This window comes from Pezoporus wallicus, unplaced genomic scaffold (genome assembly GCF_028554395.1).
Source record: "Pezoporus wallicus isolate ANWC-B61680 ecotype Strahan unplaced genomic scaffold, APGP_CSIRO_Pwel_v1 contig_8837, whole genome shotgun sequence".
In the NCBI taxonomy this organism is placed as follows: Eukaryota; Metazoa; Chordata; class Aves; order Psittaciformes; family Psittacidae; genus Pezoporus; species Pezoporus wallicus.
In genome coordinates this window covers 773,558-800,980 of record NW_026636730.1, presented here as the reverse complement: position 1 = coordinate 800,980, position 27,423 = coordinate 773,558, and the positions used below count along the sequence as shown (strand labels likewise).

Genomic DNA, 27,423 nt, shown 5'->3' with positions numbered 1-27,423 from the left:
GGCTTTAAAAAAAACTAAGCTAAGCAAAACAGCTATCTACAGCTTGTAATGAACACAAGAGTGTACGTGAGTGTTTCATCTCGGTTTTCAATGGAGATGAGAAGGAAAAAGGCAGAAAGTCAAGGAGGAAGAAACCACGGGTGTGCTAAGTGAACAACGGGCACGGTGGAGCTTTCATTTTAAGGCAGAGTAAATGCAAAGCAAGCAGGACCCCACGAGAAAGGGAGCAGTTATGTCCAGCAGACAGGAGGTACAGCAGGAATAATGCTGGAGTGAGACCAGAGGAAACCATGGGGATTCTCCAAGGGCTGGAGCAGCTCTGCTCTGGAGCCAGGCTGGTTCAGCTTGGACAAGAGAAGGCTCCTGAAGGGGAGACCTGAGAGCAGCTCCAGTGCCTGAAGGGGCTGCAGGAAAGCTGGAGAGGGGCTTGGGACAAGGGATGTAGGGACAGGCCAAGGGGAATGGCTTGAACCTGCCAGAGGGGAGACTGAGATGAGCTCTTAGGCAGAAGCTCTTCCCTGGGAGGGTGCTGAGGCACTGGCACAGGGTGCCCAGAGAAGCTGTGGCTGCCCCATCCCTGGCAGTGTTCAAGGCCAGGTTGGACACAGGGGCTTGGAGCAAGCTGCTCTAGTGGAAGGGGTCCCTGCCCGTGGCAGGGGTTGGAGCTGGAGGAGCTTTAAGGTCCCTTCAACCCAAACCTGGCTGGGATTCTAGGAAAAAAAAAAAATCAAGCTTCACTCTTTCATGAACAAGCAAAATCCCTTCCTGTGTTCTCCATGCTCTCTACAGCCAACTTTAAGAGCCAGGAGACTGAAATCAGTTCTGTGTTTTGATCCACTACCCTGTCTGTATTGCAAAGATAAAGTGGCCAAAATAGGCCGGTTTAATTGGCCAAAACCCAGGGCCTTCACACTGTCACGAAAAGAGGGGAAAGATGGATAGAAAGATGAAGAAGACGAGGAAAGGATCACCCAAACCACAAATCATTTTAGGACATTTAGGAAAAATGAAATATTTTGGGGCAGAACCGAATACTTTTGATTTTCCTGTATCAAGGTGAAGTTTGCAGCTCTACCACACAGCGCTAAAGATTCTCCAACATGGATTCTGCAAGCCTGGTCATCCACGGTTAAACAGAGGGTGGTCCAGAAAGCAGAGATGTTTCCTTCTTCCTGACCAGTCTCTTACATAGCATTAGTTCTGCAAAGTTAGTTAGAGTGTCAATCCTCTTCTATGTTCCCTCCAAGGCACATAAAACACACAATCTAATTGAATACCTACAGGTCTCTCTGCACTCACCAAGCAAAGGGTAACAGAATTCTCTCAGCAAAGCTCTTTAGCTCTGACTTGGCCATTTACTGATAGCAAGGATTAACAGGGATTTGGCTGAGGTCAAAGGATGGAGAGCGCTCCTATCCTTCCAAAACACACTATGTAGAGTGGCTGCACTGATAGACAGGCAGTTTGAGCTTATTCCTCCACATCCTACGTTGTTTTAAAGGTTTCATTTGAATTCAGAAGGCGGCTCGTCCCATTTGTGCACAAATACGTATCTGTGTATGCACATCCACTACCAACTACCTATCTGCAGGCATGACTTAGAGAACCTGGTCTGCAGAACTTGTCCCATAGCTCTCCTGTAATGACATCTGCCCAAGCAGCACCTCAGAGGCTGCTGATGGCCAGCGTGGAAGGGGCCATCATCTCCTGGGGCTCCCAAAGGACTTTGGAGAAGGTGCCCGTCTTGGTGGCAGTGGCAATGGTGGGCAGATGGAGCTGGGTGCCTGGTGGGTGAGCAGGCATCGCTGTGCGTTAGTCCGAAGCAAAATACATATCCCAGGGTGGAAACCTTTGCTTTACATTACAGTGACCTTAAGGGAAAGAGGAGAAAACAACGGAGCTTCCCAGAACACACAAAGGGACATCAGCAACGAAACAAAGAAGCTATAAATATTGCACAGAGACGAGCCACATTGTCTCAGAAATCAGTGATTTAAAGCATTTAGCCACAATTACATCAACTGCCATGTAAGTCAACAAACAAAGCATTTGCTCTGACGCTTCCATCATCACTGAAAGTGAAGTTGTTCAGCCCCTAGAGCCGTGCACATATTAACATTAGTTAATCAGTGCTGCAACTGACGTTGCAGGCTGTGTTGAAAGAGAGAGGAGGAGAGAATTAATGTTCAAATGCTTGTGAACAGGCATGCCCACACTTCAAAACCGTAACAAACCAGAAAGCAAAAGCTGCTGGGAAGTTGCCTCATGCTGAAATGACAGAAGAGATTTAATTCAGGGCTGATTAAGAGAAGTAAGTTAGTCATAGAATCATAGAATAGTTAGGGCTGGAAAGGACTTTAAGATCATCATAATCATGCCCAGTAGGAGGGCACAGAAAAACCTCACCTTTAATAAGAAGATATCATTTCTTTATAAAATGATCAGAAGTACAGGGCCCATGCAGACTAAAATATATACCAATAGCAGATAATTGCACAATAGCAGAGCACACCTTGGATTGACTAGAGCTCTTCTAGCCCGATTACACAACACTGCTTCTCTCCCTGATTTTCCCAAATGGCTAAATTAGATACCTGTACCACTGATTCCTATCATCAGACATGGATCTAGGAGTCTGAACCAACAGCATCAATATACATACAGGTGTGTGGGTTATTAAATGAGGCTGAACTCTGCTAAGGCTAGATCTGATGATAGCTGAGCTTCAGCATTGCAAATACTGGCCAACTGTTCAAGGCCAGGTTGGATGGGGCTCAGAGCATCCTGCTCTTGGGGAAGGTGCTGGAACTGGATGAGCTTTAAGGTCCCTTCCAATCCAAACCCCTCTATAGTTTTGGGGATATACTAAACCCAACTTAACTCTCTAACAGCAACACCACTAAAGACCATGTGAGAAGAGCTCAGCTGGGTACCAACACTGCACATGAGATTGCCAACCTGCTATGATGGGGTCCTGCATGGACATATTAAAGCTACAAACAGTCAGCTGTAACTGCAAGTTCAACCAGAGATGAGCTCAATGAGGCACAGATGTCACAGCAGCCATGTTCAACCAGAAATGGGCCATTGAGTTCCCCCTAAGCTGGAATCTCTTGCCAACATTAATATTCTGGGAGGTTTTTCCTCTTCAGAGCATCTTGTTTCTGCCACAGTTTCCTTCACTTGGTGACCAAAGCCACACAGATCACTGCAGATGTTTCTTTACCTGGATAAAGTCGACAGGTACTATCAGGTGGTTCCCATTCATAGATTTTAAATTTAGGGACAGCAGAAAGTTATGACTATTTGATCTGACCTCCTGCATAGTATGAGCCACTGAATTCCACCATGCAACTGGCCTAGAAAAGATCCTTGTAAGAGCAATCAAATTCTGAGAGCCACGTTCCTACAAAAACCTGTTGACATTGCCACTCTTCCCATTAAGAAGAGGAGAAAACCAGAACAGCTTTTGATTTCCTACCCCCAGCTGCAGACATGGGGTGCTCTGCCTTTGGCTGATCGGTTAGAAGAACCTCAACCCATCATGAATCTTCTGTGGTTCCTCTTCACAGACATTAACTCACATCATCACATCTCTGTATGTCCTTCCTTGGATAAAATGAGTCACCTGTGATGCTTTAGTCTCTCACTTAACGTTCTAGACAGTGAATTAATCCCAGCCTGGTTTGTGTTGGAAGGGACCTTAAAGCTCCTCCAGCTCCAACCCCTGCCACGGGCAGGGACCCCTTCCACTAGAGCAGCTTGCTCCAAGCCCCTGTGTCCAACCTGGCCTTGAACACTGCCAGGGATGGGGCAGCCACAGCTTCTCTGGGCACCCTGTGCCAGCGCCTCAGCACCCTCCCAGGGAAGAGCTTCTGCCTAAGAGCTCATCTCAGTCTCCCCTCTGGCAGGTTCAAGCCATTCCCCTTGGCCTGTCCCTCCATCCCTTGTCCCAAGCCCCTCTCCAGCTTTCCTGCAGCCCCTTCAGGCACTGGAGCTGCTCTCAGGTCTCCCCTTCAGGAGCCTTCTCTTGTCCAGGCTGCCCCAGCCCAGCTCTCTCAGCCTGGCCCCAGAGCAGAGCTGCTCCAGCTCTCAGATCATCCTTCAGAGCTCAGTCTCTTGCAGTGCTGTTCTTTACCATCTGCAACACCCAAGACATCACTGAGACCGGAGTGGACACAGTACTCCAATAACTGGTTACTCATAACACTAACATTAGGCTCTTTTATTATTACTCTACTTATAAATGCAGGAACAGGGAAATGACGTAGGGTTATTAAACCACCACTGCCATCACCACTTCGGTCTGGTTTCCAGGAATAGGCATTCTGGGAAGTAAACTCCCCTTAACTGCTTAAAAAAACACATAAACGCTTACGTTCCACCGTGCAATGACACAACTGAGTACACTAACCGTGTCATCTACCCCTCCTTCAAAGTTACCTGCTTGCCACGACTTCTCCATCCCCCAGTTCGTGTTTCCTCTACAAACTACACCACCACCAACTTAATGTTTCCTTCTCCCTCACAGACACTGAATAGCACTGTCACCTTTATCGAACAAGGTCTACATGCCAAATGACTGCTGGGAGCTTGGAGAACACAGCAGCGTATTTCAGCACCAGCACATCTTGTTTCTTACAAGCCCTCCGAAGCACCACAGGCTGCTTGAATCTAGGGATGTTTGCAGCCTGACCTTGTCATGTTCCTGCATAAAGCTGATACCAGAGCCTTCCAAAACACCACTGTGGCCTCTAGAGAGAGAGGAAGATCCTGATTTACAGTTACAGTTGGAAAATATTCCAATCCGGAATCCTTTGCTTTGACAAAAGGTGCTCTAAATCACAGCCTAGGACAGAAGATTTGAGGTGAACGAAATACTAGCAGGTGAGAGCAGGAAGGGGAAGAAAATGAAGGCAGGGCAATAACACAGCACACATCCCTTGGAAAGTCTTTGCTGTCAACTGAACACAGCAATCTGCCTCCCTAAATGGTATTCAGTGCTCTCGGACGTTACAGAGGAGAAAGCCAGTGGAAAAGAAGCACTGCTACAGTTTGAATCCACTTGGGAGGGAAAAAGGTTTCAGCAATGAGGTCAGGAAGGAGAAGGATAATCCCTGCAGTAAATCAGTTCACAAACTCCATCCTGAATAAGCTGGGTAGTGCACAGAGTGAAAACATTCAGTCCTGGATAGTCTTGGCAAGAAGGGAGGCAAAATGAAGACAATTTTACGTATGTTAAAGGTGCAACTGAGGTCTAGACACCCAAATTTAGTTATTATAGAATCCCAGACTGGTTTGGGTTGGAAGGGAGCTTAAAGCTCCTCCAGCTCCAACCCCTGCCACGGGCAGGGACCCCTTCCACTAGAGCAGCTTGCTCCAAGCCCCTGTGTCCAACCTGCCCTTGAACACTGCCAGGGATGGGGCAGCCACAGCTTCTCTGGGCACCCTGTGCCAGCGCCTCAGCACCCTCCCAGGGAAGAGCTTCTGCCTAAGAGCTCATCTCAGTCTCCCCTGTTCTGGCAGGTTAAAGCCATTCCCCCTTTTCCTACCACTTTGCTCCCCACATATCCCAGTGGGGCACGGCCATTCCTCATGCAATTACACTGGGTTGGCCATCACTACCCATGCTCCATTTGCTGGACATGTTAAGAGGAATTATTTCTTGCTCAAGTGGAGGAGATGGAGCCGACTGAGGGTGAAGAGAACAGAAGCTGGATGCTGGAATAAAACAGGACAGAAGATTCACGACAGCAGATGAGCATATTAAATTTCTAATGCCACTCTCGTATTTTGTGCGTTATACTCTATTACCACCCCGATACGTTTAACGTGTCATTTTCTAGGCACAAGATAGAAAGGTTTCCTATCCCTGCTTCCTAATGTCATTCACCTCTTCCTAAGCCTCCTATAAAAGCTGCCATTTGATTTCCATTTTCCCCTCTTTAAGATGTCTGAAGGCACTTAAACTTGGTGCTCACTGGAGAGGGAATAAACACACAATTTACAATCCCATCTCCTCCATGCCTGAAATGACACAAATTGTTCTCATTTTTACTTTGGGTCAAGCTTTATACTCTGCAAGGCCTGAACTTTTGCCCAGTGCTCCAAACTCATTTTCCTACAACTAGACATTTGCTACACACTGTTTGCACACCCAAAAGACCCTTTAGCCAGGAAGCTGGGGAGCATCAGCACTGATATGCGGTCAAAGAGGAACAGCTACAGAACTGAAAAGGGAAGGAAAAAAGGGAGAAACTTACGGAATCACAGAATGATTTGGGTTGGAAGGGACCTTAAATACATTGTACAGGATCCTGATGTAGGTTCTGGATTTAGCACGCTGCTTTCTCAGTCAGGAGTAATGCAAATTCGCTTTGAACCAGATGCTGCTGCTCTGTTCCATTAACCCAACACCCAAAGCCCAACTGTACGACTTCTCCCAGCAATACTGAATAATTCTGATTACCAGTCCTTTCAACACACTCCCTCTCCTGTCCTATACATATCTCAGATCTAGCTATCTACTTTTCACTCTGCACTGTGATAAGAAGTTAGGCGCTGCAGTGCTTATATTGGAAGCAGATGTGATTGATAGCTGGGAATTACTCACAGACTGTGTTATATTTTACTTACTTTGGGGTTAAGATTAAAGAATGAGCACAGAATTACCACAGCACAGCCCATGGGAGACAGGCAACTGTAACATGACTACTTCTAAAAATACAGCCCAAGCCAGAGAAATACCTTCCTCCAAAGCTGCAAGCATATATTCACTCAAAGGTTGATGCTGATGTCTGAATCCAGTGTCCTGCCACTGCTGCTTAATCCACCCAGTATCTAAACTGTAATGGGAGGAGGTGGAGGAGCTAGTCTCCATCAAATGTGTCAGCAGTTTGTAGAGGAAAAGTTAGTGAATCATAGAATGGTTTGGGTTGGAAAGGACCTTAAGATCATCGAGTTCCAACCCCTGCCATGGGCAGGGAAGCAAAATCTGGTTTTCCCAGTCCAGCAAAATGGGATATAAGAGCCCTGTAAGCGTACTGGAGAAACCCAAAGAGAGAATCACCACCAAAGGAAGGGAGAATGGCAGATCTGAAACAGACCCACTTCAGGAACACCCTCAGAACAGAGGGAAGTTTTGGTACACCTCAAATTTGCAAGGCAATAAATTGCTACTAATCACTGAGCAACCTCCTCTAGTGTGAGGTGTCTCTGCCCATGGCAGGGGACTGGAACTGGAGGAGCTTTAAGGTCCCTCCCAATCCAAACCGCTCAGGGATTCTCTGATTAACTCCTAATGTTTAAAGAGAGCCTTGCTAGAATTTATTGAGAGTCTGCATAAAATAAAAACCCTGCAAGCTATAAAATCTTCGTAGATTACACCAAAAAGCTGCAGAATTTTTGGGTGGACTTCTGTTTCTGCAGACAGACTTTATTCATGCATCTAATAATGGCATGGCAGAGATTTAAAATGGTTTCATAGAATCCCAGATGGGTTTAGACTGGAAAGGATCTCAAGATCTTCCAGCTCCAACCCCTGCCACGGGCAGGGACCCCTTCCACTAGAGCAGCTTGCTCCAAGCCCCTGTGTCCAACCTGGCCTTGAACACTGCCAGGGATGGGGCAGCCACAGCTTCTCTGGGCACCCTGTGCCAGCGCCTCAGCACCCTCCCAGGGAAGAGCTTCTGCCTAAGAGCTCATCTCAGTCTCCCCTCTGGCAGGTTCAAGCCATTCCCCTTGGCCTGGCCCTACAGGCCCTTGTCCCAAGCCCCTCTCCACTCCCTTGAGCTGTACAGGTATCTCTAACAAACCAGGAATGGAATAGCAGAGATCTATGACCTACAAGATTGAGATGAGAAGAAGGAGCAAAACAAATAGCAGCAAAAGACAAGAATCTGGCAGGAAAAGGACACACCAATGAACTGCCCATCAAACAGACACAAGTATGAATGGGGTTTAAACTCAAACATAACAAGACGTTATGAGCACTCCAGCTTTTTTCCTTAAAACACAGATCCCACTGAAAGGAACTTAATTTATCAAGACATTTTTCATTTAGACCCTGCTAAAGTATTTTAACTGAGCCCCAAAGCGCTGTATTTACTTCTCAGTCTACATCCCTCATATATTCTTAGATAACATTTAACCCCAGGAGCCAACAGGGAATGCTACACTGACTCCAGCTTACTTGCTTGCCAAGAAAGTGAAAAGGAAAAAACCAGGCTCCCTAGTAAAAATTTACCTACCTTCAGAGAGTACAGGAAACCTCAAAGACTTAAATCACTTCCAAGATGAAGGGTTATCTGCTTGAAAGCCACTGATTATATTATGCATTTGAGTTCACTAGTAAGAGCAAAAACATCCGAAGCAGAAAGAGGAAGACTTATCAGGCATCGTCCTGCTCTATTAGAAGGAAGGAGATCCTCAGATTGAACACATTTATCCTATTCCCATTACTGCACTGGGAAGTACAACCAGAGACGGAGTTTGGAAGAGATGCATGAAATGGGCATTTGCACTGAATTTCAGCACTGTAAAAATTAATCCCCAGAACAGTCTTGATCAATTACTACATATGGATAAACTACCCTTGACTAGAACAGTTACAGGGCTGGGTGTCTGCAGCATCATTCCAGCAGGGCAGATAGGAGGAAAATCTATGGGAATGGGCAGATTTCACCCTAAGGTCTAAAAGCAGGGGAGAAACACACCTCACTCCTTAGGAGATAACTGGTCTTGGAGGATGACCTCCTATGAAGAGAGGCTGAGAGAGCTGGGCTGGTTCAGCCTGGACAAGAGAAGGCTCCTGAAGGGGAGACCTGAGAGCAGCTCCAGTGCCTAAAGGGGCTGCAGGAAAGCTGGAGAGGGGCTTGAGACAAGGGATGTAGGGACAGGCCAAGGGGAATGGCTTGAACCTGCCCGAGGGGAGACTGAGCTGAGCTCTTAGGCAGAAGCTCTTCCCTGGGAGGGTGCTGAGGCGCTGGCACAGGGTGCCCAGAGAAGCTGTGGCTGCCCCATCCCTGGCAGTGTTCAAGGCCAGGTTGGACACAGGGGCTTGGAGCAAGCTGCTCTAGTGGAAGGGGTCCCTGCCCATGGCAGGGGTTGGAGCTGGAAGAGCTTTAAGGTCCCTTCCAACCCAAACCAGGCTGGGATTCTTACTTAAATATGAGAGATAAGGACACACTCTGTATACTATGCGGCAACAACATGTTGGCCATCCTATCCTGGTCAGCCCGAGTGCTTTAGGTCTAACAGGAAATTAGCTTCAACTGATAAGCAGGAAAAAAGAGCAGTAAAAAAACCCCACTAAATGCATCAGGGATAAACAAGGAGGAACCACACCTGTGGGGTGTAAAGCACGTATTATTTTATGTGCTGCAAACAGGAAGGAGCTCGGAAACTGGCATGGAATGAAGAGGAGAAATCTCTGGCACTAGAAGTCACCTTTTAGGCAGTACACAAAAGCTTTCCAAGTCCTGCGTGGCTTCTCCCACCTTTCTGTTCTGCTCCACGGGTAAAAACCACCCCAAACCACCCACCCAAACCATTTAGATAGGCTTTTAATCTGAAAAGGGGGATCAGCCTCTTTAAACAGATTGAAGCAGGGGCTAATGTGGGTCAGAGGCTCAGCACAGAAACCTCCTCTTTCGACACAGATGTAAAGAATCTCCTAAATTATAGTGGGGTTATATTTCTGCTACAAAAACACCTCAGTCTAGAAGCTGAGCTCTTGGAACTCAGGACACTCACCCCTATTTTTTTTGTGCTTCACAGAAACTGCAGCATCAGGATACTAAAATAGCATCATTTGTCACTGAGACTGCAATCGAACGTACACTATTATAAATCCCTAAACAGAAGCACTTATAGATTAGTGGAGCTTATCCTTAACTGAAGGTTAATGCTATGCATATGTGAATAAATACAACAGAGAACAACTATAAAAGAAGTCACTGAAAAGACAGCATTCAGTTTTGTCATTGCAACCTCTCTTCGCCGCGATGCCCAGCAACTCTGCTTGATCTTCCAAACCACAGCTGCCACCAGGAGCAAAGACAGGAAACAACTGCAAAGGGAAAAGAGAGAGAGAATATCTTATTGGCTTTGTTCAGAACGTGACAGCAGCTGAAAAATCCTAGGAAATCAAAGAAACACACTGAAAGTTCATAGAATGCTTAGAGGTACTTGGCTAGAAGATAACACAGCAGAGAGGTTTACACGTTTCAGTGCCTGTGACACTGGGTGAGGACCGATGCGCATCTGTTTTATCAGGGAAGACTGTGGTTCCCAAGTTACCTATCTGACCTGCTTGTAAGGACATCCACCAGTCTTCACCAGGAAATCAGACCAGTAAGGCGGAAAGATTTAATCGAATTGAAAGAGCCAGGATTTCCTATCTTGTCATTTAAAGTGAGAGAATAACCCCAAAAAGAAAAGCCTTGACAGAAGCAGAGAAAATTGATTATTTATTCTTCTCTACCCTAAGATAAAGTGTGTGGTAGTTGGGTTCTTCTTAACTGGCTGTTGCAGACTGTAAGCATTTCTTGCTTTCCCCAACTATACTCCTTTCCTTAAACTAAATAGAAGAAAAGGAGGAATAAATTCATCAACTTCTAAGGAAAGTGCAAAGATTTAACAAAGAAGCAGATTTAACTAAAAGCAGTCAAAATAATAACAATAATAAATAATAATAGCTGCTGACTCTATTGACAGATCTTAAGCTGAATGCTTAATGAGCAACTTCAAGGCACACAAGCTGTCTAAGATCAAAATCTTTCCTTTTGGATATCTGGACCCAACGGAAAGCCTCTCTTCTCAAGTATCACATTGATGGGTAAGAGAAAATGTCTCCAAACCTCCCTCCCCACTCTCAAGAGTATATTTAAAGACAGTGCTTAAAGGAAGATGAAAATACATAAATCATGTCCTAAGGTGCACTATTTACAGTGGCTGCTGGGTTCTGTATGCTACAACAGGGACTGCTACTGCGTGCCCCTCTCCCCGCCTCTGGGCATGGCTTGGTTCTCGCCATTCCAAGGCTTCCAATGGAGACCACAGCCGTGAAGGAAAGCCTGTAGTGGAAGATCCTGACCACTCAGCACTCCTTGCCTTTGACAAGAAACTCAGCTCTGCTTCCAAAACTCTGTCCCCCAAGCTCCTATTTCCAAACAACACCGTGGTTTCCACTGTGCTCTCCCACCCTACTCATACAAATATCCATGACTACAATGACCACAGAATCCCAGCCTGCTTTGGGTTGGAAGGGACCTTAAAGCTCATCCAGTTCCAGGGACCCCTTCCACTAGAGCAGCTTGCTCCAAGCCCCTGTGTCCAACCTGGCCTTGAACACTGCCAGGGATGGGGCAGCCACAGCTTCTCTGGGCACCCTGTGCCAGCGCCTCAGCACCCTCCCAGGGAACAGCTTCTGCCTAAGAGCTCAGCTCAGTCTCCCCTCTGGCAGGTTCAAGCCATTCCCCTTGGCCTGGCCCTACAGGCCCTTGTCCCAAGCCCCTCTCCAGGTTTCTTGTAGCCCTTTCAGTTCTGGGAAGACTGCTTCCCATTGGACATGAAGCCACTGCTGCACTGCTGACCAAAAACCCAGCTTATAATGATCAGTGCCATCAGTTCCCTGCTGGTCCCTCTCTTCCTAACATGTTTGCCTGCAAGGGCTGCACATTTTGGCCTTCAAGCATTACTTCAACAACTGGGAGTCCTACTCTACAGCAGCAAATCCTGTAGCATTGAGTAGGGCAAAGACTTGGAACCACGTATCATTAAAAACAGGACAGACAGCAGGAACCATGCCCTGAGATGCAAAAGGAGGAGAGCCCATTCCTCACTACATGTCATTATCCACAGCCTATATATTAAGAAAGCTGCATGTGATCGGGCACTGAACACTCAAGGGGAACATGACTGCAGTTCTCAGGCTTGGATATGCACAGAAATATGTTTTACTATCATGCAGTGGATGAGATTAATATATTGGCACTTGTGTCACTTCAGCATTACAACGTCTGCACAGCTTTGAAAGACTCCTACAGTGCCTGCTTCTTTATGAATCTAAGCAGGATCATGGTGAGATTTTTTGGGGGCCTTTCTCATTTCAAGACATATGTATTCCAATCACTTCCCCCACATTTTCTCGACATATTAAAATCTGACATTATTTCACTGTAAAAGCCAGGCCATTTTTCTGCATGCAAAAAATAGTTTAGACAAGTATTGTTAGTGGCTTTTATTTTGCTGTTTCCTGGAATCACAGAACAGACCAAATCTGCTCTCTTGAAGTCCAGGGCAGCGAGCTCGATGTGCACCCTCCTCGCTGCCCTAAGTATAGAATCATAGAATAGTTAGGATTGGAAAGGACCTTAAGATCATCCAGTTCCAACCCCCTGCCATGGGCAGGGACACCTCACACTAAACCATGGCACCCAAGGCTCTGTCCAACCTGGCCTTGAACACTGCCAGGGATGGAGCATTCACAACCTCCCTGGGCAACCCATTCCAGTGCCTCACCACCCTCACAGGAAAGAATTTCCTCCTTAGATCCAATCTAAACTTCCCCTGTTTCAGTTTTAACCCATTACCCCTTGTCCTGTCACTGCAGTCCCTAATGAAGAGTCCCTCCCCACCATCCCTATAGGCCCCCTTCAGATACTGGAAGCTGCTCTGAGGTCTCCACGCAGCTTCTCTTCTCCAGGCTGAACAACCCCAACTTTCTCAGCCTGTCTTCATACAGGAGGTGCTCCAGCCCCTGATCATCCCCGTGGCCTCCTCTGGACTTGTTCCAACAGTTCCATGTCCTTTTCATGTATCCTGAACATCTCATTTCCTGGTCACTGATGGCCAGGCTGCCCTTGAGCTTCACATTCTTCACCAGTCCCTTCCTGCTGCTGAGAACAAGGTCCACATAGCACCTCCACTCCTTGGCTCCTCTATCACTTGTAGAAGGAAGCTACCACCAATGCATTCTAGGAACCTCTTGGATTGCTCATGTATTGGTGCATGCTTCAAGGTAGCTGAAGTCTCCCGTAAGGACCAGGGCTTGTGAACACAAGACTGCACCTACCTGCCTATAGCCTCATTCACTTGGTCTTCCTGGTCAGGCAAGCCTGCAGCAGACCTCACTATAATGTCCCCTGCCCTCCCTTTAATCCTGATTCTCAGTTGGCTCCTCATCCATCCCCATGCACTGCAGCTGGTCACTGACACAGAGGGTGACACCTCCTCCTTGTCTCTTCAGCCTGGTCCTCCCTGAAGAGCCTGCATCCTTCCATTTCAACGCTCCAATCACAGGAGCCATCCCACCACATCTCTGTGATGCCAGTAAGAACCCAGCCCTGCAGGCATGCACACAGTGTGCAAGGCCAGGCTGGACAGGGTCTTGAGCAACCTGGTCTAGGTGAAGGTGTTTGTGCCCATGGTAGGAGGGTGAGAACTGGATGAACTTTAAGGTTCTTTCCGACCCAAATCATTCTATGATTTTATGACCTCTACCTCCTCTTATTTATTACCCACTCTACATATATTTGCACAGAGGCATTTAAGTTGGGCCCCAGTGAAGCCAGCTTTCTGGCTGAAGTTGCTGGAATTCCTTTGTGCTGCTCTTCAGGTGCTCTCCTGCTGACCTGTGATGTCTTTCCAGGCTTTAGGCATCTCTTGCTGGCAATGGCATCAAACTCATGGGAACGAGATGGATTGAGGCTCCCCATCCTGCAACTTTTAATATAAAGCCCTCCTCATCAGGATGGCAAGCCTCTAACTGAAGATGCTCTTCCTCTTCTCTGACAGATGGACTCCATTAGGCCAGGTTCCTTAAAGACAGTTCCATGATCTAAGTAGTGAAACCCTTGGCTGTGACACAAGTCCTGTAACCCTTTATTGATTCACCAGATTCAACTGGCCCTTTGGACAGGAAGGCCTGATGAGAAAACTACCTGCACTCCAGAGTCCCTCAACCACCAACTCCCAGGGCTCTGTAATCCTGCTTGATACTCCTCAGACTGCTCCTGGCTATGACACTGGTGCCCACATGAAACAACAGCAGTGGATAATGTATGAGGTTTGGTCTGGTGGTGACTTCCCTCATATGACCCCCAGCTGGCAGCACACCTCTCTACAGAGTGCATCACATTGGGAAAGGTGCCACCCTTAAATAATAAAGCATATACATTAAATCTTTAATTGCTATTTTGGTAAAGAAGCTAGCATGCATTATTGATGATTAAGGACTTCAGAGAATCCCAGACTGGTTTGGGTTGGAAGAGACCTTAAAGCTCACCAGTTCCAACCCCTGTCACAGGCAGGGACACCTTCCAGTAGACCAGGCTGCTGAAAGTCCCATCCATCCTGGCCATACCTGTTCACACATTCAGCTTTCCCAAAGCTCTCTACTGCTGCATTAAGTAGGATAGCAGACTGTACCACCTGGGAACAGCATCTCTCCTGGACAAGGTCACGTCTGGACTAGATGGGTTCTCACTTAGGTCACAGATGAGCAGGTACGAGTGAATGATGGAGCAGCAAAATTCTGAGTGCCCACATTTGTCTTAGGACTCTGTCAGCTCCCCATGGCAAGAATGCCACCACGCTTGCTCAATGCCTTTGGTAAGCTTTTTTCCTCTTGTTTTAAGCTCCCTTTTGATCCAAGAAACCTAAAGTGCAGTGCTTGATCTATCCCTGAGGCCAAAAGAGGACAGTGCTCCCTGAAAAGCAGAAGTCCAAGATGTCTCCATGCAAAACCAACAGAGCTAAGACCATAAGGTAACTCTTCGGTCTGCTTTGGTTTCGGTATCATTTTAACATCATTACACAAATGGAGGGTGGAAACAAATCAAGATCTTCAAAGCATCACGGCAAAGCATTCCTGGCTCCTCATACATACATACATACATACATACATACAAAACATGAGCAGGAGTCCCCAGGACAGCCTGCCAAAGCTCAGTGCCTACAAGGCCACCATGTTCACCTCGTGACTCCAGTGAGAGCATCTATCTCAGGATAAAGCATTTCACATGCAGCTTACGGGCAGCAGCTACTGCCATGGCTTATCCAAGTCTACCCCCTCAATATCCCATATTTGGGGAAAGGAGATGGAAGTCCAAAGAGATGGAGAGATGCTTCAACAATCTCCAGCACCTCTGTTATAAAGACCCATTTTACAGCGATTTGCCTTCAGGAGGAGCTTCTCAGGTGGTCAAGCACACAGATGAACCTGTGCTGTTACATACTGCCACTGAGATCTCCACCTTTGTGTACGACATACGTGCTCCATTCATATTTATCTATCAGATAGCACCACCAACATGCACACCAAACTGCGGACACATGTCAAAACATGCTGAATCCCTATCAGGATGGCTCCTTTTTAGGACAAATGTGACCTCAGTGAGGTGTCCATCCCTGGGAGGGTGCTGAGGCGCCGGCACAGGGTGCCCAGAGAAGCTGTGGCTGCCCCATCCCTGGCAGTGTTCAAGGCCAGGCTGGACACAGGGGCTTGGAGCAAGCTGCTCTAGTGGAAGGGGTCCCTGCCCGTGGCAGAGGTTGGAGCTGGAGGAGCTTTAAGGTCCCTTCCAACCCAGTCTGGGACTCTATGGTTTGAGTATGGTGCCTCCCTAAATACTCATTTACACTTAGTCCCCCGGAGAAGACAGCTGGAGTGAAACTAAGAGCATCACCTTTATCTTTATATTAAATATATCTTATATATAAATATATCTTTAATATAAGTATTATTATATATCCTTATATTAAATCCCCTTTCCAAAATGCAACATTACATGAGATCGTACACGTCAGAACCTCACGGGTTTCTCTTTCCTGCCTCACTTCTGGCACCACAGCCAAGACTTCCTGAAGAAAGCACAGTCAGGAATTAACAATTAGGGACTAATAAAAACTCCTCCTAAACCACAGGACCCTGTATTGCAGAGGAACAGCACCATGCATCTTTGTACCGTCACAAGGAGGCAGCAAATACCCACAAAAGCCATAAAATCTCTAAGGAAACACATTTCCCCCCTGCACTACATCCCCTTGGCAGCAAAGGGAGGAATAAAATGCAGCACCCGCTTGGCTGGGCTTCAGTCCATCACCTACTGGAGGAGCCCTGGGGGTAGAGCGAAGTCAAGATGAATGTGCTGGGTTTACTCAGCCTAAACTCTCCTGAAATAAGGTATGAAGACTTGTCCTCACATCAGCAGCTTTAAAGAAGCTTATTTTTCCCCATACTTTCTCTTGGAAAGCAACTTGTGAATATGGAGCCAGTGGAAAGAAACTGCTGCATGCAATGACAGCTGCCTTGGAAAACGATGTGGAGTGAAAGCCTACAGCTGGCAGAGCTCTGGTCAAACACCATGCTCTGTCCTTAACTGCCTCAGCAATCTCTGTGCCAGCTATGAATATGCACCCATTTCCAAATGGCTTTACAAAGAAACCTTCACTGCAGGACTTGCTTTACCTTCTCCTTCTGTTCCTTGCTCCTCCAAAAATAACAGCCTACCAAGAGCCTCCTTCATCCCTGCTGGTTCAAGTCCTCTTTCTGCACCTTCCTCTATCTCAAACATTGCTTCTCCTCAACACGCCTCTCTGAAAAGAAGGTAAAGGAGATGGAAATGGTCTTGGGATTGTAACATCCCAGTACATTCCTGCAAGCACGTATGGGCAAAACAGCACATCCAGTAGCTGTGCCTGAACTATCAGCTGTTGTATGCCCATGTTCCTACGGTCAGTGATGAGTCCCATTCGAGAGCAGTGCAATTTTTACAACAGAAAAAGAGGAAACCAGAAAACTCAGCCTTAAGAGAAGGCTGCGTGGAGACCTCAGAGCAACCTTCCAGTATTTGAAGGGGGCTACAAGGATGGTGGGGAGGAACCCTTCATCAGGGACTGTAGTGACAGGACAAGGGGTGATGAGTCAAAACTGAAAGAGGGGAGATACAGGTTAGATATAAGGAAGAAGTTCTTCCCTGTGAGGGTGATGAGGCACTGGAATGGGTTGCCCAGAGAAGCTGTGGCTGCCCCATCCCTGGAAGTGCTCAAGGCCAGGTTGGACATACTTGGAGCAACCTGGCCTGATGACCTTAAGGTCCCTTCCAACCCAAGCCATTCTGCAATTCTATGATTCAGTGAAACCAATTGGAAAGAAAAAGAGCTGTCTGCAGCCATCTAACACCCCTGGAGAGCTCTTCATCCCCTTACTCATCCTTTGGGTAAAAAAATAACTTTCATTGGTCTATACAGCATTTATGCTCATGCAGCATAAATACTACAATATAGGGAGAAGTTCCATTTACATTTTATGGACCCTATTCTATTTGATAAATAGCCTAAGGAATTCTTAAATAATCTAAGAAATAATTAAGTCCAGTCAACAAGCTGCATGCTCATAAGTTACCTCCCCTCAGCTGGCCTCAACACGTCCATTAATCACGTCTAGTTGATAGACCTTCAGCTCTCTTTACACCACAGGGTATTCCCACCTCGGCCAAAACACTGAACTTCACCACCCTGTCTGGTTTTGCTCTAGACTCAAAGCTCTTTTTCATAGCAGGGAAGATATTTTCTCCACTCCAGGTATCCTTAGAGCTCTTCACACAACTGCTTTCCATTTCTAAAAGGCTGGAAAACTTCCTCAGCGCTTTGTGATGATGCATTCTCAGGAGGAGAGAAGGAAATCCATCTGGCGTATTAGGGCCCAATTATTAACCTCTCCTACAATGTTTATCAACATCCAAATTGCTAGCAAAAAAGGGCAGGTTTAAATGCCAAAATATACAGCAGCAGCAGTACTAATACTCTTTAACATATAGAGGTTACTTAATAATTTCAGAAAGCACTGCAATGATTACTAGAAACACATCCCAAATTATTTTGATGAATTGGGAGCTATTGAATGGCTATTTTGAAGTAAATTTTAATCTGCTGGAGAGCTACAGGACACATTTTTAAGTACTTGATGCATTAAAGCTCAAAATAACTGGTGTCTGTACATAAGGCAGGAGGAGCACGCATGGTTTGCCTTTACCAAACAGGTATGTGCAGCCAACAGCAAACCAACAGAACTGATTTACACATCTGACCTTATCCTGCTGCTGAAGACGGCACCAAGGTTTAACAAGCCACAACCCACCTTATTTATAGCAGGGGATGCTATTTTTCATTGTGTCTGTTTTAAGAAGCTACTTCTTGGCTAGCACAAACCATCTGACACTATGTAAAACAGTGGCAGCTTCCATAAACACATCAGTCTAACCAGAGGTCTTTTGGGAAAGCAGGTATTAGTATATTTGTCTGGGTTTGCTTTGTTTGGTCGGGTGTTTTAACTTGGCTTTGGTTTGCTTTTTCGGGTTTAGATTTGCACGTCCTTCTTGGGCACAACATCAGATAAAGGGAAGAAGTCATCTTGCAGGTCTAGAAGATGGAGCTTTAAGCAAACACACCAAAAATCATGGGACACATGATGAAACTGGAATGGAAATCAGTGTTATTTTGACCTCTGCTTCCCCTATACTATTTTCAGGCAGGAAAACAAGCTCCTCCAAAGGCAGGGAAGTCTGAGCAGGCTGTAGCTATGAGTAGGACTGGGGACCAAGCATGGTGTTGGCCATGGTGATTCCCTCCATTCTTAGTTCTCCTCTTCTGTAGTCTCTCCACTAACCTGCTCATCTTGACAACGTAACTCATCAGAAACACCAACATGAATTAAAATCAGTGTAGAGCAATGTGGACACTATGTCTGGGAACCAAACTGCCCTTTGGTGTCTATCAGCTGCACTGATGAGAACAGCTTCCATGCAACACAGAGAAACCTAAATAAAGAGTGTCAAAGCTCTAAACTAAACCCCACCAAACAAGGGTTTAAAAACCCAAAGCGGTTTTATCACCCCCTAAACCACGATGTTGTCACAGGAGACTTCCAAGTCCAAAAGCATAAATAAGTGCAGACAACAGTGGGACTAAGGAATGGAGGAGAGACCAAACGGCCTCAGCGCTCTGGCCTGCAGGTGATCACTGTGGAGGACAAAGTAGAGAGTGATGAAGACAACATGGAACACAGGAGAGATGCTGCACCGTTAAACTTCTTTCTTGTTACATATAATGTGAAGATACTCCCAAGCTCTTCCTTTTCCTCCAAAAGGGCTTCAGACTGTACTTTAGACATTATGCACTAATGCCATTTGTGCTGCAGCAAAGAAAATACTTAATAAGCAAAAAAGAGTGAATAACATATCTGCAGCACAACTTTAGATCTGAATTATTGACACAGGTCATTCCCACTTATTGAAAACACCGGGTAAACGCTTACAGCCAGGAAAAACAATATCCAGCACATTAAACCATCTGCCTGACTTGCACAGAGACCAATACTGCTCTCTCATAAGTCATCTGAGGAACTAGGCCAAGTGTTTGCACCAAACTAAAATTACACTGTTCGATATTCGGACCTTAGGAGAGACACAAGATGTTTGATGTGATGAAAACACAAAACTGGCAACTTTTGTTCCATTCAGGAAACAGGCCCATTTCTCTAACCATCATTGTGAGACTAAGATGGAACTAGAGAAAGCCAGCGATGAGCACCCTCAGAAGGATGCCTGAAGAGGAGATATGAAAAAAAAGACATACAACAGTTGAGAAATGGGGTAAAACTATGCATATGAGGGCCCAGAAGTGCAGCAGAAGACATCAGAACTCCGCAGTAAATCAGTTAACAAAGCTTAGGATAAGATTCTAGAAAAGAATCAGATTCCAACTGGTTTGGGTTGGAAGGGGACCTTAAAGCTCCTCCAGTTCCAATCCCTGCCACGGGCAGGGATCCCTTCCACTAGAGCAGCTTGCTCCAAGCCCCTGTGTCCAACCTGGCCTTGAACACTGCCAGGGATGGGGCAGCCACAGCTTCTCTGGGCACCCTGTGCCAGCGCCTCAGCACCCTCCCAGGGAAGAGCTTCTGCCTAAGAGCTCATCTCAGTCTCCCCTCGGGCAGGTTCAAGCCATTCCCCTTGGCCTACTGCTACAGGCCCTACTAAAAAGTCTCTTGCCATCTTTCTTATAGATAGGTGTGGTGGCAGACATGGATTTTTTGAAGATAAGGAAGCACACATACTTACTAGAGATGGTCAAAATAGCTCAAATTATCTGCTGAAAAACAACACAAAACTCATCCCCAGAGAAATGACTCAGAGATGATCCAAGGGCTGGGAAGCCTTTTGAGGAAAGGCTGAGAGAGCTGGGACTGTTCATCCTGGAGAAGAGAAGGCTCAGGGAGACCTTGTCACCATGTTCCAGTATTTAAAGGGTGGCTCAAAGAAGACGGAGACTCCCTTTGGACAAGGAGTCCCATGGGAAAGACAAGGGGTGATGGGTGCAAGTTACTGCTGGGGAGATTCCAACTGGACCCAAGAGGAAAATATTTGCCAGTGGGAGCAACCATCGGAATATTCTCCCCAGGGAAGTGGTGATTCCCCAGTGTTGGACACGGTTAAGACTGGGCTGGACAGGGTCCTGGAACATCTGGTCTAGGTGATGCTTTGCCTGGAAAGGTTGGATCAGATAACACTTGAGGCTCCTTCCAACCTGGGATTCTAGGAATATCTGTTAACCCAGGACATCTGTAAAGTAAAGAGCTATGTTATGAAAAGCAAAGAGGAGGAAACAGAAAAACCCAGCTTGCCTGCAATTCATCCAGCTCTGCAAACGTTAAGAACATCATTGCTCCTGCAGCTCCAATTACAGCGCAGTATTAATGACCCCATAACTGCACCGTTCTACCCAACCTTTATCCACTGACATTTTCACAGCTTGAAATAAAACACTAACGGGATGCAACGTAAGTACTGGTAACACACAGCCACATGCCCAGCTTTGTATTGAACACTGACTCCAGAAGGAGCTCCACAAGTAGAACAGCACCTCCAGACATAAGGAACACCCCACCTCTAACCCACAGTCGTCTGGCTCTTCATGAAATGGGAATCAAATCCAGCAGACCCGTTTCATCCTGCCCCACACTGACGTTGTTTAATGCATAGTCAGGTTTCTGGCTTCTCCATCACATTAGGTGCCCCACCACGTCCAGCCAATGCCTGAGATACCCCATAAACTCAGCAGTGCTGGAGTCTGGCAATCCCGCTTGGTTTGCAGTGCCCATTGGAAGGACTGACTTGACCTCAATCATCACCAGTGACACTGAAAACCTAACCCCCATGTTTTGCTACCTGGTTTCCCACAGCTCAAGGCACAGCTGTTTCTTCCAGCAGCATGGTGGAAGAGCACATTTAGGATGGGGTTACAACGGAGGATGTGGCCTCTAGAAGATGCAATGTGCCACAGCATCACCAGCACAGAAAAAAATCCCCTGAACTACCTGCAGAATGGCAAAATGAAGCAAGACCCTTGAACATGCCAACAGAAAGTCATTCTAAACATCCACTTTCCAGAACAAACTCTCTTTTTGTGTCCATCATGGTAAAACATGGAACAGGCTGCCCAGAGACGTTGTAGATACGGCATCCCTGGAGGTATCCAAGGCCAGGCTGGATGTGGTTCTGTGCAACCTGATCTAGTTGAAGACATCCCTGCTCATTGCAGGGGGGTTGGACTAGATGACCTTTGAAGGTCCCTTCCAACCCAAACTATTCTATGATTGTACTCCAAGTACTGATACTTATCTCAGTTTCGTGGTTAGAGGTGGCCTGTGCCCCAGAGGTGGTTTTACCAACTGTCTTTAAGCTTTGCAGGAAACATTTTCATTGCCTCTACTCCGTGTGTAAATGTTCAGCCAACTCCATCTCATTAACATCACAGGGGGCTATCAGATATTACTTATTTATGATCTAACTTGGATTCAAGTGTAATTACGAAAGGCACCCTGGAGCATTAAAAATGCCAGCGTTTCAATAGTCTCCCCTACAAATAGCAGAGATGGATCATGCTGTTCTAATATACTGCTTAATTAGTGAGTTGTAAAATAAAAGAGGAAAAGGAACTAAGCAGTAGCTACAGTTAAAGAATCAAAGCGCTTTTAATACATCATAAATGCTTCCTTGGAAAACACCAATAAACTCTCTTCTCCCAAATACACATTCCTTATTCTTTTGGCATAGTAGGTTCTTAATACTGCAACATTACTTCTCAAGAAGCTCCATGGTAGCAGTGATGGAGGGAAGGAAAAGCACTGTTGACTACCTTCAGCCTGACTGACTGTTGGACACGTATTTTCAGCTGCATGTGCTCATCGGGATTTATAAATCACCTTTCTTCTGCTTCAAACTATGATTCTCTTCCAACAATGGAACTGGAGGAATCACTCTTACTGAAGAGTTTCAAACTCTCATAGGCAGGTGGATCTGGGTCTGGAAAGAACTATGGGAGATTTTTATAGTATGGATTGATCTTATGCCTTCAAAAAGGAATTAAGGAACCAACTGCTTCCCCATTTGTTCTCCTTATAAGCAATTACCTGCCACCAAGATTTTTAGGGAAGACCTCGACTGTCATGGATTCAGCAGAACAAATGCTTAAGTCTGATCCAGGAGTGAGCATTTACACCGTATCAGTGGAAGCAAAGTGGTGATCCCAGCCTGTTGTTCACCTGGGACTGTACTAAAGCACATTCAACTCTGCAAAAGCTACATCCTAAAAACATAAAACTGATTTAACCCACTTGTCTGAAGGACCCATCTGAAGCTCCTTGCTTTACCTAAATTTAGCATGAAATCCCTGGAGGTGTTCAAGGCCAGGCTGGATAGAGCCTTGGGTGACGCAGTCTAGTGTGAGGTGTCCCTGCCCATGACAGGGGGTTGGAAGTGGATGATTTTAAGGTCCTTTCCAACCCTAACTGTTCCATGATTCTATGGTACTATTCCCACTGCTCATTTTTAAATGGGCATCATATTGCCTCCCTTAACCACATTTTAAGATCTGGAGTACTGTTTACTCCATGTATATCCCTTTGAGGGACTTCTTATTGATCAAGTATTGGTTTATATATGTGGAGTATTAACAGTTCCTAAAATAGAGGCTAACACAGTAGATTTTGAAGCCTTAGAGCAATGTTCTGCTCTGCTTCAGGAGATATTTAACCTCTTTGTTAGGGCTATATGCTTTCTGAAGGCTGGAAGACAAACCAAGTAGCGAAACTGAGTCTGTTGGTTCCAACTCCTGTGGAATCACCCATTTGCTTCACACCACAAATGAACTTCACCAAGCAGCAGAAGGACAGGAGGGTGTTTAGCTCCAACGCTGAAATGTATGCTTGTGTTTAACTTGACGTGCTCTCAGAGTCCAGCTGAAAACCAAAAGGTGCCACCTAAAGAGCCTGAAATCAACCCATGCTTAACTCTTTGCAAAATCACTTCCTTACTTTATGATTTGTGTCTAGTAACGTAGGAGTAGCTGCAGTTCCTCCACGTCACACATTATTATGGTAGTAACTCAGGTGTCTTCTATAGCACTTTAGAAGTTCTCCATGTCAAAACGCCCTCCCCACCTCCAAACTCCCCTTCCTTGCATGCGCAGCACAAGATGCACAGATGGGCATCCAATTTTCTCAACATATTTCCTCATTAAATACTTTACACGGAGTGGAGATTGCCCTTTTCTGGGCTGTGATGCAAGCAGGATGCTTAAGTAAAAAAAACCCATAACCAAAGAAAACCAACCACCGCACTCAAACCCAAAGAGCCTTCCTGAAGAAGAAACATAAAGGAGAAGTACCTGAAGAATGTCACAAAGAACTGTACCAGGTCCATAAAGTTGCTGTGCTGCGAGAATGCAATCTGCAAGAGAAAAGCAAATGCTTTCAATTACTGAAAAAGGAAATTCATATTTCAGCTGCCTTGTTGCTGGGCTGGAAAATGACAATAAAACACACCTTTACTTCAGTCAGGTAACGTTTTTGTTAATTTGGGAATAGCACTGAAATACGCTGAGGGAAAAGAAAGCAAACTGTAAATTCCCATCATTTTGAAACCATATACCCAAGAAATGAGCCTACACAAGGAACACCTCTCCCTGCGACGTCCCAGGAATAACCTTCGGTGCACATTAACTACCATGGGGAACGCACTAGCTCAAAAAGTTAGAACACAGGAGTTTCATGAAGCTAGAAACAGAGCAGCTTTAATCGGTGTGCACACGGCAACCCAAAGTACAGCGTTACAAGTTCCACACACAGGCTCCCATTCAAGCAATATTCATACATTGAAATCTCCTTGAATAAGGAACTTACACTGAGAGCAGCAAAGAGGCATGAAACACAGAAGATAATAGATACTGTAAAAACAGCTATGGCATTCATCTTAACTCACTTTCCTCCAATCCACTCCAACTGCAAAGGAAAGGGGAAAACAACCGAGTATTTTGGATGAAAAACAGAGGGAAGAAAGCGAACAGGAAATTGGGAGGTGGTCGGAGGCAAAGGGAAAGATTAGGGAGCCTGGTTGAAAATCACAAAGCCGAGGGGAGGCAAGCCAACAGAAAGCAATATTAGGAATCAGAAGTTCTTTCCAGGTACCTCCTATTTCCTCTGACTATCAATCTCAGCACCACAACAGGGCATTAACTCTTTCAGGAAGGAACTGAGCTGCTTTCAAAACCAAACTGAAAGCTGCACTTCCCAAAGTTTTCCATGGATATTGAACTCATTTAAGGCGTTATTCCTTGTTCTTTAGTTCCTTAATAAACTGCATTGCACGGTACCATTAGCATAAACACAAACCCCCCCCTCCCAGCAACAGTCACATTCCAAAGCTGACAAATACATGCAAAAGGAGTCATTGCTTGGATTTCTCTTGCTCTAGAACACCTTTTCTTGTCGTACTTGCTTTAAATATCCACTGTCACTTGGCACAGAAGCTGCCCAAACCAATTTTCTTGTAAGCATAATGAAATGCTCTAAAGCCTGAAAGCTTTTTACAGCGCATAACTTCGGTTTCGCTGGAAAGCGAGCTCAAAACCTGCAGACCAGATGCTTGGGACCTCAGTTACTGCAGCCTACAAGAGACAAGAAAACACCCAGCTTCTTGCTGATCTTCTTCTTTATAAAGTGCTTCCCAATAGCTTTCCAATGAGAAACGGAGAGCACGATTTCACTTGGCGCTCTAAACCGCAGAGAGATGGGTTTATATTCACGGAACAATCCTGGTGCTTCTTTAAGGCAAAGGATTTCCTTCCTAAAATCACAGAATCATAAACTAGTTTGGAAAAGCCCTTTCGCATCATCAAGTCCATCCGTTACCCCAGGACTGCCCAAGTCCACCAATACCACATCCAAAACCCCAAACATATGCTCAGCACAGAGAAACACGGCTTGAGAATAACGATGATGCTGACCAACTATAGAAGATGCATTTCAAAACAAGGACCTTATTATGTACCAACAGCTTACATTCAAAACTAAAAGACCTCATTAACAGGCCAGTCCTTTGAAGACAGCCAGACCAGTTTCTGTGATGGAAACCAAAGCCTGCTCCAAATTAGAAGAAGAAACAAGTATCTCCTCATTTCATTTGAAGAAAGGTTCTATGAAAGATTCATGAGGCTGAAATCTCATCTCTCAACTCACCAGAGAAGGGCTCCTCATTCTTTGATAATACAATTGTAGGAAACCAATAAAACAGAGAAGGAAAATGTGGGCTTCTTCACACAGAAGCACTATAAATGCTTTACCCATGCTGGTTCTTCTCCCTACCTGTTGGAGCTCTTCTCCTGCAAGGACCAACTGAGGATCTGTGCCTCATACATGGGTTAAAAAAGCAAGAGCCTAGGTTGGTTTCTGCAATTTACTTCTCACAAGCTGAAAACACTTTCTGCTATTAAACCTGACCAATCTGTGTCACAGGCAATTTAGTATCATAATTGTTAATGGCTTGCTTACTTAAGAGCTTAATTTCCCCTAATATAATCTGTTCCTAGGACTTAATTAATTCAGTTACAGGGAAAGTTTGGTTGGAAATAGCTGTGAGAAGTAGAAGGTTCAGTTTGGATACAGGAAAAAGATGGCACAAATTCCTTTGCAGTATGGATTTTTAATTACGTTTAAATGACAGTAGGAGATTCATTTAGCCATCCTCCAATCAACTCCTTCTGTACCAAAGGAATAAGCAGTGTAAAAAGCAGGAAAACACCGTGTATCCCGTGCTGGGCACTGGGAGAGCCTCCACCAGGTCCTGAGCAGAACTTCAGCTCAGTTGCAGAAGCAAACTGCCACTTTCATAACATCCATGTCACAGAACCAGGGGATGCTTTGGGTTGGAAGGGACCTTCAAGCTCCTCCAGCTCCAACCCCTGCCACAGGCAGGGACCCTTCCACTAGAGCAGCTTGCTCCAAGCCCCTGTGTCCAACCTGGCCTTGAACACTGCCAGGGATGGGGCAGCCACAGCTTCTCTGGGCACCCTGTGCCAGTGCCTCTGCACCTTCCTTCAAGGATGCTTTATACTACATTTTTAGGAATAAATGCAGCATCCCCAAGGAAGTGAGATGAACAAAACACCCCAAATTTAATTACATTAATTCCAGGGAATATTATAAAGCCAGTGTTTATCTGATCTGAAGAAGTACCTGCAAAAGCAAACCAGCCAACCACGCTTCTTTTAACGCCCCATCACTTGAAGCATGGCAGAAATCTGGCTGCTTTCTAGATGAACAGAAATCGCTGGCTATGGAGCGGAGAAAAGCGTAAAGTTCTGAGCTTTGTTTTCTTCATTATTTGATTAGCATAAAATACTGAGCCAAGGAGAAAATCTGGCTGCCTTTACACCTCAAAAGCGCCCTGGTTTTGTAATCAGCACGCACACATTTCAAAGGAGTTAACGGCCAAGTACTCGGCCACAAAATCTTCTGAGTAAAGGGAAAGCAATTTGAACCCAGCTGATGTTCCAGTAACAGTTGGTATTTCAAACTCCAAATGCTTCTGGAGTTAAAACTACAGCCTATGACTACTACCAGTTTTGACAAACAAATTAGGATGATTAAAGCCCAAGAGCTAGTTTGCATTAGTACCTGGGTTTGTGCTTCAAGAGAAAGGAAACCTGAGAATCATTCCAAGAGCACAATCCTGTACCCAAAATGGGTCCAGCTGACTCATACTCAAGTCCTTATTTTGAAACAAGTTCACTTGAAGCCTGGAAATGCAACCATAATGTTATTTAAGCCTCGGTTCTTTTGATTCCCACATGCTTTGAACTCATTAAGAAGTGCTTGAATTTCATATACCTCTAAGAAAAACTTACACCAACCCACTGAGAAATGCCGTAGAAATGTGGTTTTTCATTAAAGCAAGAAACAAATTTGAGTAACTCCTCCCACTTAGCTGTTATATATAATATATATTAGTAATGATATTATATATATGTGTATGTGTGTATATATATATATATATCGCATCACAACACAACCCTTCCCACTCGTGCTGA

The 27,423-nt window shown here is 45.6% G+C and overlaps 1 protein-coding gene across 1 annotated transcript in view; it reads right to left on the bottom strand.

Annotated features, from left to right (window-relative positions):
• Positions 1–27,423, bottom strand: part of ATRN (attractin) — a 173,898-nt gene that overhangs the window by 21,936 nt on the left and 124,539 nt on the right. Inside the window, exons 25-26 of the mRNA XM_057401256.1 lie at positions 23,725–23,786; positions 9,991–10,069 (exon numbers count right to left, since the gene is read on the bottom strand). Coding sequence (XP_057257239.1) covers positions 9,991–10,069; positions 23,725–23,786 — 141 coding nt within the window. The remainder of the gene's footprint in view (positions 1–9,990; positions 10,070–23,724; positions 23,787–27,423) is intronic.